The sequence below is a fragment of the Dermatophagoides pteronyssinus genome, unplaced genomic scaffold, assembly GCF_027571235.1.
Source record: "Dermatophagoides pteronyssinus isolate colony J.1.1.1.1 unplaced genomic scaffold, Derpt_VIB-CSIC_2022.12 sq0022, whole genome shotgun sequence".
NCBI lineage: Eukaryota > Metazoa > Arthropoda > Arachnida > Sarcoptiformes > Pyroglyphidae > Dermatophagoides > Dermatophagoides pteronyssinus.
Window position 1 is genome coordinate 556,599 of NW_027461546.1, and position 20,128 is coordinate 576,726.

At 27.2% G+C, this 20,128-nt stretch overlaps 4 protein-coding genes across 5 annotated transcripts; 2 read left to right on the forward strand and 2 right to left on the reverse strand.

Annotated features, from left to right (window-relative positions):
- Positions 1–93: 93 nt before the first annotated feature.
- LOC113797191 (uncharacterized) lies at positions 94–2,459 on the forward strand. The gene is made up of 3 exons (XM_027347570.2): positions 94–322; positions 389–1,549; positions 1,613–2,459. The coding sequence occupies exons 1-3, from the start codon at positions 283–285 to the stop codon at positions 2,422–2,424; spliced, it is 2,013 nt and encodes a 670-aa protein (XP_027203371.2). The 5' UTR covers positions 94–282; the 3' UTR covers positions 2,425–2,459.
- Positions 2,460–2,590: 131 nt separating this feature from the next.
- On the reverse strand, positions 2,591–5,577 carry LOC113797291 (ATP-binding cassette sub-family D member 2-like). The gene is made up of 4 exons (XM_027347683.2): positions 3,831–5,577; positions 3,503–3,766; positions 3,066–3,442; positions 2,591–2,978 (listed from the first exon to the last, which is right to left on the reverse strand). Exons 1-4 carry the CDS (start codon positions 5,358–5,360, stop codon positions 2,699–2,701), a joined length of 2,451 nt encoding a protein of 816 aa, XP_027203484.2. The 5' UTR covers positions 5,361–5,577; the 3' UTR covers positions 2,591–2,698.
- Positions 5,578–7,264: 1,687 nt separating this feature from the next.
- On the reverse strand, positions 7,265–8,290 carry LOC113792905 (histone H3-like). Of its 2 annotated transcripts, XM_075822964.1 has the most exons (3): positions 8,195–8,290; positions 8,071–8,103; positions 7,265–7,991 (listed from the first exon to the last, which is right to left on the reverse strand). In XM_075822964.1, the coding sequence occupies exon 3, from the start codon at positions 7,959–7,961 to the stop codon at positions 7,470–7,472; it is 492 nt and encodes a 163-aa protein (XP_075679079.1). In that variant the 5' UTR covers positions 7,962–7,991; positions 8,071–8,103; positions 8,195–8,290; the 3' UTR covers positions 7,265–7,469. The 2 variants fall into 2 exon arrangements, with proteins under 2 accessions (XP_075679079.1, XP_027198664.2); XM_027342863.2 differs by having other exon boundaries at positions 8,071–8,211.
- A 1,961-nt stretch (positions 8,291–10,251) lies between these two features.
- On the forward strand, positions 10,252–20,128 carry LOC113797775 (uncharacterized). Its single transcript, XM_075822962.1, has 11 exons — positions 10,252–10,371; positions 15,419–15,817; positions 15,895–16,373; positions 16,464–16,531; positions 16,595–16,762; positions 16,854–16,906; positions 16,982–17,017; positions 17,457–17,539; positions 17,707–17,841; positions 17,938–17,985; positions 18,809–20,128. The coding sequence occupies exons 2-11, from the start codon at positions 15,708–15,710 to the stop codon at positions 19,960–19,962; spliced, it is 2,334 nt and encodes a 777-aa protein (XP_075679077.1). The 5' UTR covers positions 10,252–10,371; positions 15,419–15,707; the 3' UTR covers positions 19,963–20,128.

A 20,128-nucleotide genomic window follows, 5' to 3' on the forward strand; every position in this document is an offset into this window, starting at 1 on the left:
ATATGCTGTGTGTGTGTGTATTTATGTGCTTCTCCTCTAATATCATATATTTTTTCAATATATACGCGTTCGAATGGAGCGCTTTTTTTTCGTGCAAAAATATCAAATATTATCATACAAACAAAATATTTGAATTCAGCTTTCATCAAATTCAAGGATATTTTTGTTTTTCAATTTAAATTTTCTGGGAATTTTTTCTTTTTGGTTTGAAAAATTAAAAATATTGAAATTTTTGGTTCCATATTTCGAAATATTCGACCAGAAATATCAAGATATTGATAAATGGATCATACGAAATTACAACCAAGCCAAACTACTCCTGGTAAGTTAGCCTATTTGATTTGTTAATGTTGTTAATAATAATTTTCGATTTTATTTTATTTTAAAGTTCAAGGAACAGTTTCGGCAACACCAACATCTATTCAAGCAGCTAGGCCACGTTTTAATTTGAATAATTTTATACTTGTTCCGGCTGGTAGTACAAATATATTGACTAATAATGGACAAATGTCCAATCTTATTGCTACCAATCATAATACAATTGTCAATAAAGGAAAGATTATGATTCTGACAACAACACCAACATTGACAGGCACAGGAAATGCTACTGGAACGGCTACTGGTGCTCAAATATTAACAGCTTCACACACTGGACAATCGGTTCAATTACGTCCAAGTATGGTATTGGCTACGAGTTCAGCAACAACTACTCCAGGAACATTGGTCACTCCAAATATTTCCACGTTTGGCAATTCAACAACAGCAACCAGTATAATTGCTAATATCAAAATGAATCCTGTATCCAATCAACCGATAAGTAATCAAATTCATCAGATTGCAACAGTACCGACAGTTACTGCTTCAGTATCAAATGCTTTAACAATACCGGCAAATGTAATGGCTACTAACAACAACAATATCAAACAACAGCCACAAGCTGTACAAATGTTAACACCGATTGTTACACCGGCCAATTTATCTGGCAATAATTCTGGCAATAATAATCGTGCACATCCACATCATCAACATTTAAATTTTGTTTCACAAAATTTAACACATCGAAATCAATCACCATCATCTTCAATAACAATTAATCATGCAAATAATAATAATAATAATTCAACAAATAAATCAACAATACATTTATCGACAGGAAAAACGAAAACCAATACAATTCAACAGGCATCAAATAATACTTCAATATCAACAACGCCAGTCATTTTAAATACTAATAATTTATTTGTAACTACACCTTGTATTGATGGCCAACAAAATCAACAATCTAAATCCAAACCAATGATCAATTTGAATTTAATTCCAAGTAATCATAATTTTAACATTAATCAATTGAAAAATGTTGTTACTGACCCTCAAAAAATGAATGTTGATTACATTGTTGATAATGAAAATGCTGATGATGATGATGATACCGAAATAAAATCAATTGAAGAAAAACAAAATGGAAAAAGAAAAAAGAAAAATCGTCATGAAAAATTATTTACTGATGAAACATTGGATAGATCATCACCGGAGCTTTGGCCTGAATCAGGTAACAAAATTTTTTTTTGAAAATTTATTTTTCAAAATCCTTTTTTTTCGTTTACATCTTTAGTTCCAGGTGTTGTTAAATTTTTGGCCAATACATCACCATATACAAGTGATGATGATGATTATGACCTATCGGATGATTCACCTCAAAAAAATGGTGGAAAATTGGATATCAGTAACAATAGCGGAACTCGTAATCCAACATTAATAAATCTATCGTCTATAGTGAAAAGTGAAATTTTCGATGACGATGATGAATATGATGATGATGAAGAAGATGATGATGATTCGTCATTACAGAATTTTGGCGATAATAATCTACGTTATAATAAAACTAATTATAATTTTACAAATAGTGATAATCAATTTGATGGACGAAATAAAATAATCAAATCATTTGCCCTAACACCATATGGTTTGGAATTGGCAAATGAAAATGAAGATATTGATGATGATAGTGATTCTCGTGCTACTAGTCCAACTGAAAGTATTTTAACCAATTCGACTAATAATAATAAAACGAATATAAAATCAACAAATAATTTGAATAACAACAACAACAACAATGATAATAAACCTGAATGGCAAAAAGGTTTTAATGATGAAGAAATATCAATGCTTTATGGTTATGGTTCATTAACATCATCAGCATTATTGGATAAAGTAAGAGAAATACAAAATCTATCCTATCAATTAGGATTAGAAGAAGAAAGTGAAATAGCTCGTGCACGTTATCTAAATATTTTAAATGAAAATGATACAAATGATGATAATATGCCAAATTTATCGATCGATTCGGAAATTGATAATATTTTTATGTCAACAAAAACAAAAACAACAACAAATTCAAATCCAATAAGTTCAACAGCTTCTTAAAATTTTGCGGCCGGAATTAATTTTCTTGAACATTTTGTTTGTTTGCTTTATCATAAGTACAAAAATATATATCAATATTTTCAATGATAAATATCAATCTTATTAATAAATGTAATTTTTGAATGAAAAAAAAAATTATTTATTCAGTATTAAATTATATTGGCTTTTTGGATTAACCATTTGATTTTGATCATAAAATCAATTCAATCCATTGATTTGTTGTTTGATCACCTGAGAAAACAATATTAGTAGTAGATTCTTCACCTAACAAACGTTATTGCATTTGTACAACATTTGATAATGATTGTTCTATGGATTGTTTTTCATCATGTAATAATGATAAACGATGATCATTATTATGATCTAATAATGATTCAAAATGCCAACCACCTTGTCCATCAAATTGTAATAAATGTGTATGAAATTTCCATAATGATGGTCGATGTGTTATTGTAATCAATGTAATACCTAATTGTTTTGCTGTTTCATACATTTCGGCTTCAACATCGATCGAAACGGCTGATGTACATTCATCAAGTAATGCAAATTTTGGTCTAGAGTTTTTTGTTTTTGTGGAACAAAACCGAAAAAAAGGATTGATTAATGGTTAAATTATGTCGATAAATGAAAAAAAATCTTACCGATGATAAAATAATCTAGCCATTCCCATTCGTTGTTTTTCACCACCGCTTAATATATCTTTCCAATCACCTTTAGCATCCCAACCACCTTCCCGGGTGACAATATAACGAAGATGAACATTATCCAATATTGATTCAAGATCATCATCACGTATTCCTTTATTATTCATTGATTTTATTGTATCCGGATATATTAACTGTTCACGTAATGTACCCAATGACATATATGGTCGTTGTGGTATATAAAACATTTCTTTTGTTTGTGGACGTTCTAAACGACCACTAAATACTGGCCATAAACCGGCCATTATACGAAATAATGAACTTTTTCCACAACCATTTGGACCGGTAATTAAAAGATGCATTTGAAATGTTATCTACAGAATAAAGAATGACGAATTTGAAAAAAAGTTATCAAATTTGAATTTATCAATTACCTTGATTGTTAAACTAGGAACAACAATATCACAATTTGGAGTTATAATCGGTACATCAATCAATTGTATATAATCATGAACAATAATCACATTTCCCCTTATTATTGGTGAACCATATTTATCATACATAATCATTGATTTATTATTTATCATAGAAATTGATTTATTTGCATGTGAATCACGTTTAAAATGTCCGCGGCCAACTTCTTCAAAAATGGTTAACATTTTTGCAACACGATTTGTATAGCCAACTAATTCGGTTAGCTAATTTTGTGAATAATGAATAAAATGAAAATATGAAAAATATGATCGATTCAAACCTGAATACCTCTTTATATGATGATAATAAACGTTCCATAGCATCGGAACCAGAAATTAAAATATTTTTAGCTGTCATCATATATTCCGTACGATTAGAAATATCTTCACCATTTTGATAATCATAATGTTTATTTGAATGATTTTGATTATCAATAGTATTCATTTGTGTAAGCATAATTGGTGCAGCAATAACAACCATACCGGTTGCTGACCAAAGATATTTCATTAATAATTGTTCCAACATAACATACCATAATCTTTGTTGAAATATTAAATTCATTTGTTTAATTAATGAACGATATGAACGATCTAATACAGTACGTTCAACATGGCCACCACGATAAAATGCAATTTCTTCAGCATTAGCAATAATACGTGAATGTATAAAACGTAAATAACCTTTACGTTGTGATTCTTCGGAAACAAGTTTACCGAATTGTGGTGAACAACGTCGTAATATCAGATGTGTACAGAATACTATAGATGTACCAAGTATTGGTCCATGCATACCATTCGATCCCATTTTTCTACCCATACGAAATAATGTATATAATACAACAGCAACATCTAACATTGGTTTGGTAACATGTGAATACATATGTGCACAATGTTGAGCAAATACAGTAATATCATCGGTTAATGAATGATCAACATTTTCTAAACGTCCATCCAAATTTGAAACAGTATAATAAGTTTCATTATTAAAATATAAACCATATGCATAATTAACTAAACGTGAACGAAATGATAATGATAATTTGGATTCTAAATATCTGATTAATGAATTTAAAAATGTAGCCGGTACTGATATTAATAACCATTTTGTCATTGATTGTGTAAATTGTTGTAAATCACGTTTAACAATATGTTTAACAACACTACCTTCAAGATTTGCAACATAAATGGATAAAAATGTACGGGATATTAATGATGTTGTATGTAAAATTAATATGATAACTTCAAATGATGCAATTTTCGGTACCATAATACGTAATAATTTTATTAATTGTATTACAAAATCAACATTAATACCGGTTAGTTGACGAATTTCAATCATTAATCGTACAAATAATTCTTCTAATTTATTCATTAATTTATTTGTACGTTGTGGACCAAAATTTAGATAACGTTCTTGAATGGATTTTCCTGATTTTCCTGATATTAATCGTACTAGATGATCATTATGATTATGATTTGAATATCTTTTTACACAAGCACCGTTAGCAAAATTATTATTATTATTCGTATCATCCTCATCATCTTCAGATGATGATGAAAGTATTTCAATCGATGTTGTTGTTGTATTGTCGATCGATATTGAATGATGATCAATTTTTCCATTTTGTAAAATTGATGATTTTTGCTGATGTTTATCATTATCATTGTTGTTGTTGGTCAGATAATTTTCAATCAATGGATAGGATATTTTTGCTGCATATAAAATAACTAATGCACCGGATATTGTACGTGTTAATTGTGGATATGGTACACCAATACGTTCGGATAGATCACGTAATTTTGACATTACAGTAGTCATTTTTTTCGGTTTTGAATCAATGGAATTTTTGGTTGGAAGAAAACTAACTTGAAAATATTTCAATCATCATCTGATAATGAATTTCAGCCAAACAAACAGAAAAAAATGACGATTTGAAACACTAAAAAAATCAACAACACAAACAAACAAAACAGACAATTTGAAAACGTGGATAGTAATTTTCATTCAATCAATCAAATCGTTAATCACACACACAGTGTTTGACCATGACTTTAATGAATCTTGTTTATGATAATGATAAACATCGACAACGACAACAAAAAACAAAATCTTATAATTAAAAAATATGTGAAGCTTTTTTTTTGTGTGTATGTTTAACAAAAAAAAGATGATAATTAAAATTAACACTACCCTTACATTGAAGGGTCGATTTTGAAAATGAAAAAATTATGACAAAATGATGATGAAAGATGAAAGATTGAGAGATTGTGAATGAGAAAGAGAGAAAAAATGAAATTTATCTTCTGCACCGAGCTAACAACAACAACATTGAAATGGTAATTTAAAAAATTTAAATTAAAAAACGAGAAATGACCACCAACCAAAATTAATGGTCAAAATGATTATTGATGATTGAAAAGAAAAGAAAAAATCAATCGAATAACAATGTAATTGTAATTTGAATTTCTAATCATTGATTTACAGTCATTCATTTAGTTGTTGGTCGTCGTCGTCGTCGTTTGTTCATATGATGATTACCATCTTTTTCTGATCTTCTCCAAAAACCACTATCGATTCAAAATACCCAGAGGGAAAGTAAGAGAGAGAGAGAAAACACTTTTCAGCGAATGAACACACAAACAGTGATTTTGGAAGTTTTGTTTTGCTGGCTTTTCTTTTTTTTGTGTGACCACATATAAGGAAAACAACAACAAAAACGTTTCTTTTGTTGTATAGAAATATACCCGGGTGATAACCCGATGGAAACAATGTGTTATTTTTTTGCTTTCTCTCTTTGAAAATTTGAATAACCGAATGTCCGAATGTCTATTGTGCTTTATTGGATGGATTTTACTCTTTTTTTTTCATTTTTCATTTTCTCTTATTACCCAAAACACAATCAAAAATCCAAAAAACAAAAAAAAAAACAAACTAAATTTAGCACCGAATAAGGTAACTTAAGATTGTTATAATCTTTGTTCATTTTCAAAATGAAAAATCCATCAGTTAAAAAAGATTCTCTCTCTTCTCCCTTCTACCTTCTACTTTCGTCTGAAAGAAAAACACAATGGATTTTCTTTCAAAAGAAAGAAATCATATGTGTCACAAATGGAATTCGGTCATTGTTTTCTCTTTTTGCTCAAACTTGTTTCAACAAGCCAATAATGGCATCAAGTCAAAATAATTGGGTAAACACAAAAATGAATGAATAAAGAAAAACGAACGAAAGAAACGAAAGGAAAAACAGATAAAATTTTCCAGTCGTCAAACAAGTTGTTTTGTTATCAGGATTTCTTTTTTTTTTTTTTTTTTTTTTGCACTTGCCAGTTACTTTTGTTCATCAATTTGTTCATTATGTGTAGATATGATGATGATGATGATGATTATGGATTTGATTGTTTGGCAGCAAACAAACAAGCAAAAAATAATGATTTTTTTACCTGAAAAAAATTTTTTTTGCAGGTAAAAATCCACCATATTACACAATTTTTGGAAAGTAATCGATGAAAATTGATTGGGGAAATTCATTTTTTTTGATGAAATTCTGTATATTCCTTTCTGTGTTTTGATTGATTGATTGGTCGATTGATTGATTGATTGATTGAAATCAATAAAGAAATCAGCAAAAAAAATAATAACTTTTATCATCATTATAACGGTTGACACAGCAACCTGTTGTTACCTGGATTACCCAACAAATCAAATTGATGAGTATTGGAAAATAGCTGGAAAAATCTTTTATTTATTTATTTATTTAGACTTTTAAAGTTACAAAAAAAAAGAAAAATTTTGAATAAAAAGTGCAAAAAATTTGAATAAATTTTCAAAAAAAAAAATCAATAATATTAATTTAGTGTGCAAAATTTCCAATTTCTCCAGTCAACCATTCAGTCATTTTCATTCAAATCGAAAGGATTACATTATTCATCATTGACCACCACGAATACGTATTGCTAAACGTAAATCTTTAGGCATTATCGTTACACGTTTAGCATGTATAGCTAAAAGATTAGTATCATGTAATAAATTGATTAAATAACTTTCGGATGCTTCTTGTATTGCTTCAACAGCTGATTTTTGCATACGATATCTACCATTACCATATATTTCATTTGTTAAACCTTGAATTAATCGTTGAAAATTTTGTTTCGGTATTGATAATTTATTTAATCTTTGATAATTACGTATTTCTCTTAAAGCCATTGTACCTGGTCGATAACGTTTTTGTTTTAATAATTCGGATTTTGTTTCAAAATCAATAACTGATCGTTCCAACAATTTTGATTTAGTTTTATTCTTTTTCGGTGTTGTTGTTGTTGATGATGATGATTTTGTTTTCTTTTTTTCCATCTTTGAATTCTGTTTACGAATAGTAATTTGTATTGAATAATGTTTTGGTGCTTGTTTTATTCGTGACATTTTTTTTTCTTTTGTTGGTGGGGGGAGTTCCTGTTTAAAAAAAAAGATTAAATTTCACTTATTAATTGAAAGTTTTTTTTTGTTTTTTGGTTCAAGAATTACAACTCACAAATATTTTATTTGTCCGCAATTGTTATTGATGCTGGTCACCGAGTTTTTGAGTAATAAAGAAAATTGAAACAACAAAAAAAAAAATTAAATTAACATTGATGATTGAAAAAAAAACTACGCACGTGTCAGCCATTTTTTTTCTATTAAAATCATTATGCCTCTACCACACAATGGATGCGGATGATATAAATGTTCAATGAATGCAAAAAAAAAGAAAAGTTATGCAAACACACAAAACCGGTTACTTGCAATGTATAAACTGCAATGGCTCAAAGTTTTTTTCGCGAATAAAAACAAAAATCATTAAACACAATTCGGCTATTCGAAATTCGAATTTTCGTTGATCGGAAAATATTGATTGTTTTTTTTTTTTTTTGGCTAAACGATTTTGACGAATTTCTAAAATAAATAAAATGAATTATTAAGTTTAGAGATTATCAATGTCAATCATGTCAATCACTTACATTTCAAATTTTTGACTAGAATCGGATTTCCTTTAGAAAAAGGATCTTTTTTTGTTGTTGTTGTTGTTGATGTTTTCGATATCACATCTGATGAACGATAAAAAGATAAAGATTTCCTCACTTTTTTCACTTGAAAATCTTGTTTTGATCACATAATTTTGATAGCAACAGATTTTTCTTCTTTTTTTTTGGAAATTTATTTACAAAAGAATTATTATTATTATTTACAAACATCCTACACACACATATGAAAAAATGAAGAAATTTTTCTTCTGTTTTGGATGTTCAAGAAAACTGAAACGAAAACGGAAAAAAAACCGAATGATAATATCATCAACAAAACAAATTCAATGAATGGATTATGCGCTTGGAATTTTTTTCATTCAGATTACCAAATTTCGAATTTATCTTCTACGCATGCTCATTTCGAATGGAAAAAGAATTCGAACGAATTTCGAACGAATTTTTCTTCTTCTCTCGCAATTTCATTATTATTATTATTATCATTATTCTTTTCATAGTGTATCATCGTCCTGATGTTTCTTTTCTTCTTTTTGTTTTTTGAAAAAATCTTTCACTTTTTTTTTTGGTTTTGATAATCTTCATTTCATCTCTCTCTCTACGTTTTATGTGTTTTGTTTTGACTGTAGTGTTTTCATTTTATGAATCAACCGCGTGTAAGCAAAATTTATCAAAATTCTGATAACAAGAAAAGAATCAAAAAAAGAAAAAAATCTTTTCAAGAATCGAAATCAAGATAGATGAATGTGAGTGAAACTTTTCCCTGTTTTTTTTGGTTCAATTTTTCAATTACATTTTCATTCGAGAATCTTTTCATATTTTGCATTTTTTTCCTGGATCCAGTGAAACACACACACAAAACATTTATTGACAGGTATTTTTTTCCATCAAGAATATTGGCAGGAGAAAACAAACCACATTTCACAATAATAATGATACTTTGTTTTCGAATTGAATAATGATAAATTCTGTGAATTTTTTTTTAAAGAGATCAAACAAAACCCAACGATCCATCGTTTTCAACCAGATACAAAAAAAAAAATTCTTGAAATTCTTGAAAATTCTCATTTTTTCTCTGTTTCCATTTCGAATGAAACAAACAAAAAAGTAACAAGAAAAAAAGCAAAATTTTCATCAAATTTATCAAACAAGTTTTATTTAATCAAAATTTATTCGAGTTTCTTCTCATCGTTTTTGCCACCATTATGATCAATATTTCTTCATATGTATTTTTGAATTATGCAAAGCTGTTGCTAACGCAGCCAAAACAACAACAACAAAAATCTCACCTTTATATTTTTTTTTTTAAATCAATCATTTTGTCAGACGAGGAAAGAATAAAAGAATATTCTCATTGCCAGAATTTCATTTTTGGCTTCAAAAAATCCTTTTCATTTTGTTTAAAATGCAGTAAGTTTCACTCGTTTTTCCATATTCAAATTTTCGTTTTTCCATTTAAATCAAATGAACAACAACAACAACAAAAACGATCATTTAGCAGATTCAAGAATTTGAAATATATAAAAAAAAGCATCTCAACAACCCTTTTTTTTGATTTGAAAATTTATATAAAGTGTTTGTTTGTTTGTTTGTTTGTCTGTGTGTGGGTTTAATGTTTTCACATAAAAAGTTTTTTCGTTTATTCTGTATCTCTTGATGCAAAATTCTATAAGCTTTTTCGTTCATCGATTGATTTTTGACTATGGAATTTCAATTTTCCAAACAAAATATGATTATTATTATTCTGTTTAGATTCTATAATGGATTTTTGTTTTTATCATCATTTTTTTCACTGGAAAAAAACCAAATTCTCGGTAAGTGTTTTTCTATCTGTAATGCTTTTTATTTTGATCCAACAACAACAACAACAAAATAAAGTTTCCATTACCCATTAATGTATTTTTTTTAATTTTTAGGTTTTTTTCTTCTTTCATCAACCAAATTTGATTGAATAAAATGTATGATTTAAAAAAAAAAAATATCCAGCTAAACAGATTGACAGACTAACTGATTCTGTGTGTCCAATTAGGTAGAAAACGAAATGCATTTTTCTTTCCCAAACCAAATTTTTTTATTCAAATTCTTTAAATATCCGGCTTGTATGAAAAGTGAAAAGTGAAAAGAAGAAGAATTTCATCTTTGATCTTGAAAATTTTAGGCAGCTGTTATCAATTGTTGTACAGCACATATCATTTTCAAAATGAATGAATTTCCTGTTTTTCATTTCAGAAAAGAATATTTATTTCATTTCATTTTTTTTATCGATCAATAAAATCTCGAGAAAAAAAAAGTATTGCAATTGATTGAGAGATTGAACAAGTGAGAAAGCCAAAAAATCATCCAAATATCATTGTAAGCAATTCATTATCTCTCTTCCATATAATCATTATATGAATTGTCCGTTTGGCAAAATGAATGTTCCGGATGTTTATTTCATTTTTTCTTTTTTGTTTCACCCCCGGCCTCTTGCCAGAATCACCACCACCATAAAGATTTTATCCAATAACAACACTCAACACATTTGTGACACATTGATCGCCATACACGTTCCAGAAAAACAGAATTTTTTTCCTATTTCTTATTTCGGATATAAACGAAAATTTATCATCCAAAACAATAATAGAAAATAGAATTTTGACAAACGAAAAAACATCGCAACACTTAAAAGTATCAAATTATGACACTATTATGAAAACAATTGAATTGAATTGGATCGAATGTCAAATAATAATATCGAATCAAATTGAATTGAATTGAATTGAATTGAATTGAATTGAATGAATATAAATCACAATTGGTTATTTGAAGCCAAGAAAAATGTGTTTTTCATTCATTCATTTTGCTTAGCCAAACACATTTTGTTTGATAATTTTTTTTTTTTGCTTTGGTTAAAATTCTCAAGAAACTTTTATCATTTTTTTCGTATTGTCATAGAATTTCAATCGGTTTTTTTCTCCAAAAATAATCTTTCAATAATCTTTCAAGATCAAGAAAAACTTTTTGAAATCAAACAAGAAAAATTTTTTATTTTTAATGTGGCTGATTTTGACATGATCAAGAGCAAAACCACAAACACACTTTCAATGAACAACAATATTTTTTCCCTCCCCCGCCACTTATTATTTACTTATGGCCAAATATCTTCTCAACCTAGTCTAGGATGGTCAATGATAATGATGATGATGATCGAAGAAAAATTGAAAATATAAAATATGACAACACCCATTAGGCTAAATGGGTATATATGTCTGTCTGCTTGTGACGGTATTTTGATACGAGAAAAAATTCCTATAGAAATTTGAACCCATCCTATCCAAATGATAATAATAATGATTTTTCTTTCGACCAGAAGAAGAAGAAGAAGTTTTTATTCTTTGAAAATGATGACGACGATGATTATAATGAATTCATTTGAGATAAGAAGAATATTTTTTCCCTTTTCTTTTCTTTCCTCCCCCCGTTAAAAACCAAAAATTACCATTATACAATCATTATGTAAAAGGAAAAAGGAAGAAAAATTTTTCTTCTTTCAATAATAATCTCTCAATCGAAAACTAAATTAATGAAAAAATTTTCATCATTTTCTCTATAGCCAATTTTCCCTATTTGTGTTTCGTTTACTGCCGTTATAATTTTTTTTTAAATAGCAATGAAACGAAGTTGAAAACACACACTGAAGATAAAGTCATCGGAGAAAAATGTGAATTTTTTTCGTTTTTCTGGTTGAAAATAAATGATTCTTGTTGTTTGTTTTCACTGCTGAAATATCAATTTGAATAAACATAAAGTAATTTACGAGTTTTATTTGTAATTTTTTTTTTGCCTTTTTTTCACTGTTTGTTTTAAATTAGCTTTTGTTTGTCGGATTTTTTCATAATGAAATTTTATTTTAGTTAAATGATAATGATTCTCGGTGGAAAAAAATAAACATCATTTAACCCTAATGATTCCGGTTTTTTAGTTTTAATAATTTTAAATCACAGAATCTGATGATTGAGAGAACCAGAACCAGAAAATACCTTCCAATTTTGTCAATTCCTAGCTTGAAGAATCTTTTTCTCAACCAGTAAAAGCAATTTTGTCTTCAAAACTTTTTTTGGGCTAAATTAATCGTTTGATTTAATACCATTATGATGATAACAGAGAATCTGTATTTACAAATGATAAATAACTAACTTACTTTAACAAAAAAAACATGTTTAAAAGAATCAATGGTTATTACAATATTCATTAGAAATTTATGAGATATACATAGACAAATTGATGTGAAAATATATTTACAAATGATAATAATATTGACTAATACCTATTGGTGAAACATGTCAGTTAGCAAAAAGCATTCACAGAATTCATTCAATCATCCATTCTGGTTGTTGCTGTTGTTGTTATCTAGAAATTCAACAACAACAACAACAAAAGATTAACTTTGTGATACTATGAATGAATGAAAAGTTGGAATTTTTTGTTTTCCTATGTAAAAAACAATGTTTTTTTCCGTTGTTGTTAACCATTTGGGAATTTTTTTCCACTTCTGGTAACATTTCATTGAAGTATTTCTGTCACGGAGTTTTTTCCGTCGTCGTTAACATCATCCGATACAATCATCCATCAGATAAATCCAGAAAAAAAATGTTAATGAATTTTTTTTTTCGTTATTTCTTCATTATCATATACACACATAGAGTTTGTATTTTTTTTTTGTAAAAGAAATCTTTACAAAACTAAAACTAAAACTAGAATAAATTGACTTGCTTAATTGATTTTTAGTGTTAAATGAATTTTCGTTTTATCAATCTTTACTTGGTTTTTTTCCCTATTCGATTTGTGTATCGATATTTTCGAGAAATTTTCCAGGATTTTTTTTTTTTGGCCAATTTCAACAAGTTGCCAATTTTTTTGCTTTCTATCAGCACCTCATTAATCATTTTATTTTGATGATGAGATTACGAATGCCTTTAAGGGATTTTCTGCATTTTTTGTTTTTTGCAAAAGTTGCATTTTTTTAAAAACTTTTTATTTGTAACTTTAAAAAAAACAAATTAACACTTTGTTTTTCACCAACTTTAGCCAGAAGGTTTTTTAATTGGCCAATTTGGATGAATTTTGTTTAAAGTAGCAAAAAATTTCGATCCAGAAACAAAAAAAAAATCACTTTTGTCACTTTGTTCATTTGATTAATTCATTTGGATAAAGTTTTTTTGTCTGGTGATTTAACAAAAGTTTTAGCCAAAAAAAAAGGAAAAGATTTTTCGTTTTTTCCCACACTTTTTGTTCTTGTTTCAATTTATTTTCGTTGATTTCCAAATGAATCGATTTATATGTTTAGACATGAATTTTGTATTGAAAAAGGCTTGATTGAATAAATTTTTCTTTTGATAAAAAAAAAACTTTGTTTTGTTTTGTTTCTTGTTTTCTATTGTTATTTTGTTGTTGTTGTTGTAACGAAAAAAATCTTATGTTTAAAAATAATATACACGCCTTATTTGAATCAGAAAACTAAAATGAAAAAACTAAAACTAAAAAAACTAATCACACCAAATAACCGATTCAGATTCTTGTTGTTTTTCCCTTCATTCATTCAATTAGAAATTTTCATCATTTTTCAAACGAGAAACGAAACGAAACGAGAAACGAAAATAAATAAACGAGGGAAAAGGGAAAAAACTATAATAAATTTTTATCGATCAATAAAAATTGACTTACAAATTTATAACAACAACATCATTTTATTTATCTGATTATAACATTACCCAGATGAAATGTGAATTCGTGCAATGATTTTTGTTTTTTTCCATTTCAAATATTGTTCATGTTGTTGTTGTTGTTGTTGTTGTCATCATTTTTGTCGATTCTGTTTTTCTCAATCACACACACATTTTTTCTCTCTTATTTTCTCTATTTTTCTATTTCGGCACGAATTGATTCATATATGAATGAAATTGAATTAAATTCAATTCGATTCGATTTTTGAAGTTTTTGATTCTCTCACTGATTCTCTCCCTTCTGTGTCTGTGTGTGTGATAATCTAGTATTTATGATTACTGCAGCCAATCAAAAAAAAAAAACAAACAGAAAAAAAAGCCAACAACAGACAAACAAACAACATTGACGATATTTTTGAAGAAAAAAACATTAAAATAAATCTATTTTTCGATTTTTTTCTCAAAAAAAAAAACTTTAAAATCTTCTTTTTTCTATTAAAAACCATTTCTATCGATATCGATATTCTGGGTATACCAGAACTGTAAGGGAAGAAAGAAAAGAAAAGATTTCGAATGTTTGTTTGTTTGTTGCGATTAATAACATGATGCGAGTGCAAACAAAGATTTCTTTTCTTTTTTTTTTTGGTTTGACTGGATCGATCCACAATTCTCATTTCGTCATTTGTCGATCCAATAATAATGACAATAAGGTCACATTTGAAAAACGTCAAACCAAAATAAAAAGAGCATCTTATCTGATTCTATTTTGAAAAAAAGAGACAGAAAAACACACAAAAACATCTTTATCTTTTTTAATAAACAAACAAACGTTTTTTGAAAGAAAAATTTCGGTAACATTTTTGTTAACTATTTAAAAACGACAACAATGACAGAACAACAAGAAAAATAATGATGTAAACACTTCCATTGACAAATTAATAAATAATTTTTGTTGTTGTTGTTGTTGGTTGGCGTTTTTTTCAAAAATTGAATGTAATGATTGAATGAAATTCAAATAATATATGTCGCCACCGTCTTATTGATTAATAAAGTACACCCTTGGTTAATTTGAATCGATATTTCCCAAATATGTGTTGTTTTTTCCCCTCCCTTTCATTTGATACAGTCAATTAATTTATTTTCTTTGGTTTGAAACCAGGAAACAAACAAACACCAGATGTAAATGACAGAACGAAATAAATGATTTTTGCTTCTCAAATAGTTAAAGGATTTTTTAAAAAAACTAACTAACTAACGGACAACAACAACAATTTGTCAAATGGAAAAAACAAACATTTTTACCATTTCCGTTTTTTTTTCTACTTCAAATTTTACAAGATTTAATTTCACTTCTTAAAAGTTTTGGTTTTGGGCGGCTTATTGAAACATGATTGATCGATCAGAAGATTTTTATCATTATGTTGTTTGGTTAGTAGAAAAAAACAACTATGGCTAATGATCAAGATCAAGATGATAATGATCATTATAATAGATTGAAACATTCAATATTTATATTGAAAAAATTTTCATTTTTAATCATTATTTTAACATTATTCAGGTATGTTGATTGATTGATTGATTGACAGAATCTTTACAGTTTATTGTTTTGCTTTCTCCCCCCAAAATGATAATTAGATTTATTGATGCTAATGATGATGATATTCTAAGCCCGGAAATGTTGATAAAAAATGTGATTAATGAGCAACACCAGCGTTCTCACCCACATCATCCGCATCATCATCGTCATCATATTCATCAATCAAATGTACAGGAATCATCATTATTATCAACAAATATAATATTACCATTGCTATCATCATCAACAATATCACCATTATTATTGACCAATACTTTAACAACCGAATCAACAACAACAACAACAAATAAAATTCCAATCATTATTGATAATAATAACAAATTAACAAGAAAAAGAAAACAAATTTCATTGAAAAAACAATCAGAAAATAATAATGATAATAGTGATGGAAAATCTTCCGATAAATTAATCAACATTCGTACAACAACATTACAACAACAAATTACAAACAATACATTTAATGTTGATTCATTTTTGCCACAAGGTTATGATAAATTAATGCCACCAAAACATAATGGTTTGTAGTTTTTTTGATTTTCCTTCGTTCACTTTTTTTCATCATTAAAATAAATTGAAAAATTTTCAATTTTTTTTCTTCTCTGAATAGGACAACCAACAAAAGTTCGTTTTCATGTTTGGGTACTTGGTTTGGATTCTATTGATGAAGGTTCAATGGTAAGATTTTTCTGTGTGATTTTCATCCTGATTGAATAATATTGATCAAAATCACTGAATTAGACTTATGTAGCTGATATATTTATGTCACAATCATGGAAAGATAATCGTTTAATAATACCGGATGATATTGTTTTTAATGTTAATGCAAGCAATGATCCACGTGGTCCATATCGTTTATTACCATTAACATTTATTGATAAAATTTGGAGACCAGATTCATTTTTTAAGGTAAACTTTTGTTTCCATCATCAACAGCAAAACAGAAACAAATCAATTTTTTTCTGACAATTTCTCTGTGTTTTTCTCCCCATATATGTAGAATGCAAAAGAAGTGACCTTTCAAGAAATGACCATTCCTAATCATTATATTTGGTAATTATTTAAAATTTTCAATTCAAATTTCGATAAAATTGACAATTTTTTTCATTCTAACAAAACTAAAAAAAGGCTTTATTCGGATAACACTATCTTATATATGGTCAAGTAAGTGCAACAAAAAAGTTTTTTTTCGAAATCCAGATTTTTTTCTTTTCACTTGAAATTGATTATTCAATGAACATTTTTTTCCTTTTTCAACAAACGAATTAAAAAAAATGTTTGTCGAATGATTTGGGGCTTAAAAAATTTTAAACTTTTTCTCATCTACGTCATCATCATCATCATCATCTTTATGCAAAATTATTGCAAGTGTGAAGAGAGAAAAGTTTTGCATCAAAATGGCAAAAACTAATGAAATTCCAAAAAAAAAAATACATTCCAAAAAGAATTTTTTCGTTTTGTTTCTCCTATTCGATTGAATGTGATAAAATAATACACATTCATTTCGATCACAGAAGAATTTATTTTTTTTCTCGCGTTTCTGATTTCATCATTTTATGATTTTTTTTCTTGTTGTCTCACTTTTTTTTCCAAATAAATTTAGATTAACATTATTATTATCATGTGCAATGAAATTTCAAACCTATCCACATGATACACAAAATTGTACAATGAAAATTGAATCCTGTATGTATAATAATTATTATTATTATTTGAATATTGTAATGATGATGATTTATTCATTGGATTTTCGTTAACATCATCATGATGATGACAAAATTTTTGTTTTCTTTTTTTTACCTTCATATCATACATCACATCATCATCTACACATCATTCACCAATTATTTCAGTATCATATACAACAAATGATCTTGTTTTTGATTGGGAAGAATCCGATCCATTAGTTGTTGAAGAACATATTGAATTACCACAACATGATCTTATCAGAAAAGATATTGATTATTGTACAACTGATTATTCATCTGGTTTGTATCATTCATTTTTTTCAATCATTCAAAAACATTCATAATAAATCCATTTTAATTAAATTAGATTAATTAATTCTGTTCTGTTATTTTTAGGAACATTTGCCTGTGTACAAGTAATATTTACTATTAAAAGAAGACTTGGTAAGTTTTTTTATATTTTCATATTGGATCTATATTTCTTTTGAGAGAATCCTATATCCAAACACACACAAACACAAACATACATTATTCTTGCAATCCATAGATTTACAAAACAATATGAGTTGGAAACAAACAAACAAAACAAAATAAAAACACTACAGAATCATCATCATTATTCATAATGTTTTTCTTTTGTAGATAAAATTATTGTTCTAAGATGTCAAAAACTTATCCTAGAACAATGATGATGATGATAAAGAAACAAAGAACATAAACCAAAAACAAACAATAACCAAATTCATCATTTAATAATAACGTACTTTTTTTATATAATAATGAAACATGAGAGATAGAGAGACAAAGAGAAAAACAAACGATAAAAAAATACACACATTGATAAATTGATATACTTAATAACCTTAATAATAATCAAAATGTTAATCATCATCATTTATAATAATAATAATAATAGAAATTTTTTTTTTCTCCTCTGGTTATATATTATAACTAACCATAAGAAGAAGAAGAAGAAGAAGAAAAGTACATTTAATGTGGTTTTTTTTCTTCTTTTCATTTTATTATTATTATTGTTATTATTAATGTCTTTATATCATGTTAGTTTTCAGTTATTTTGATCCTAATATTAAATTAATTATATCAAATTTATCATTCATTCATTTAGAATTATGATGCTACCAATAATCCTGCAATTCAGAATATAGAACCAAAAAAAAGATTATAAAGTTATTGCAAAATATTTTCTTAATTTAATTTAACTGTTTTTTTCTTTCTCTATTTCTATTTCTACCTTATCATTCATTAGGTTATTATATATTTCATACTTATATACCAACATGTTTGATTGTAATAATGTCATGGATATCATTTTGGATAAAACCAGAAGCCGTACCAGCACGTGTAACATTATGTGTAACATCATTACTGACATTATCAACACAACATGCACAATCACAAAAATCATTACCACCTGTATCATATATAAAAGCAATTGATATATTTATGTCATCATGTACTGTATTTGTATTTGCATCATTAATGGAATATGCATTGGTCAATATTTTAATGGCTGATGAATTATTAAATGGTGGTTTTGGTGGTTTAAATTGGTCATTTGAACCAACAACAACAACACCAACAACAAATCCTAATTTAATTTCAAATATAAAATCTAATAATGAACGAAGAAAAACTGTATCGAAAACAACAACAAAACAACGATGTTCAACAACAGAATCTGGAACTGTTAATAATAATAATAATCGTTATCAACAACAACAACAACAACGAATAAATGATCGATTACTTCATCATCAACATCATCATCATCCAAAACAATTACCGCCTTCTATTCGTTCACTTAGTTTATCAAGATTAGATTTGGATAGTAAATTAAATGATTTCAGTAATAATAATGATGATGATGATGATGGCAATGATGATGATGATGATGATGATGATGATAAACGATTCAAACATCAAAATAATAATGTTAAAACTAATGGATCAACATTACGAAATCGTATTGGATCAATTTTCAATTATGATAATAATAATTTAATTAAAAAAAAGAAGAAGAAAATTGATTCAAAACAACCATCAATTGAAAAATCATTTTGTTTATATACGAATTCAAATGATAATGTTGATCGTTGTAATATTGATGATGATAATGTTGATGTTAATATTGATGATGATGATAATTGTTTTTCGAATGAAAAACCACCAAAAAAAGATCAAAAATATTTTCATCAACGTAAAACAACATTCGATAGTCGTAATGATATACAATTCAATCTTGATCAATCAATCAATCAATTTTTATTACAATCAAAACATCGTCGTGCCTATACGGTCGATCATATTTCACGTTGGATATTTCCACTTTCATTTACAATATTAAATATTGTTTATTGGCTTTATTATTTAAATGTTTGTAATGAATGTTCAGTTTGGTAAACAGCAGCAGCTCTTAGTTGTAATTTTTTTTGTTGATCAGGATTTTTTACTTTTGTCATTTTTTGAAATTGATTAAAAATTTTGCTTTTCTAAAATCAAAAAAATTCATTTTCATCGTCATTATTTCAACTAGTAACGCCACCTATCGAGCTAAACGGTAAACAAA

Coding starts and splice junctions, on each gene's coding strand:
- LOC113797191 (XM_027347570.2), top strand. CDS start 283: ATGGATCATACGAAATTACAACCAAGCCAAACTACTCCTG. Junction 323..388: donor ACCAAGCCAAACTACTCCTG/GTAAGTTAGCCT, acceptor TTTATTTTAAAG/TTCAAGGAACAGTTTCGGCA. Junction 1,550..1,612: donor GGAGCTTTGGCCTGAATCAG/GTAACAAAATTT, acceptor TTACATCTTTAG/TTCCAGGTGTTGTTAAATTT.
- LOC113797291 (XM_027347683.2), bottom strand. CDS start 5,360: ATGACTACTGTAATGTCAAAATTACGTGATCTATCCGAACGTATTGGT. Junction 3,443..3,502: donor TTCCTAGTTTAACAATCAAG/GTAATTGATAAA, acceptor TTTATTCTGTAG/ATAACATTTCAAATGCATCT. Junction 2,979..3,065: donor GCTAGATTATTTTATCATCG/GTAAGATTTTTT, acceptor AAAAAACTCTAG/ACCAAAATTTGCATTACTTG.
- LOC113792905 (XM_075822964.1), bottom strand. CDS start 7,961: ATGTCACGAATAAAACAAGCACCAAAACATTATTCAATACAAATTACT.
- LOC113797775 (XM_075822962.1), top strand. CDS start 15,708: ATGGCTAATGATCAAGATCAAGATGATAATGATCATTATAATAGATTG. Junction 16,763..16,853: donor GACCAGATTCATTTTTTAAG/GTAAACTTTTGT, acceptor CCATATATGTAG/AATGCAAAAGAAGTGACCTT. Junction 16,907..16,981: donor ATTCCTAATCATTATATTTG/GTAATTATTTAA, acceptor AACTAAAAAAAG/GCTTTATTCGGATAACACTA.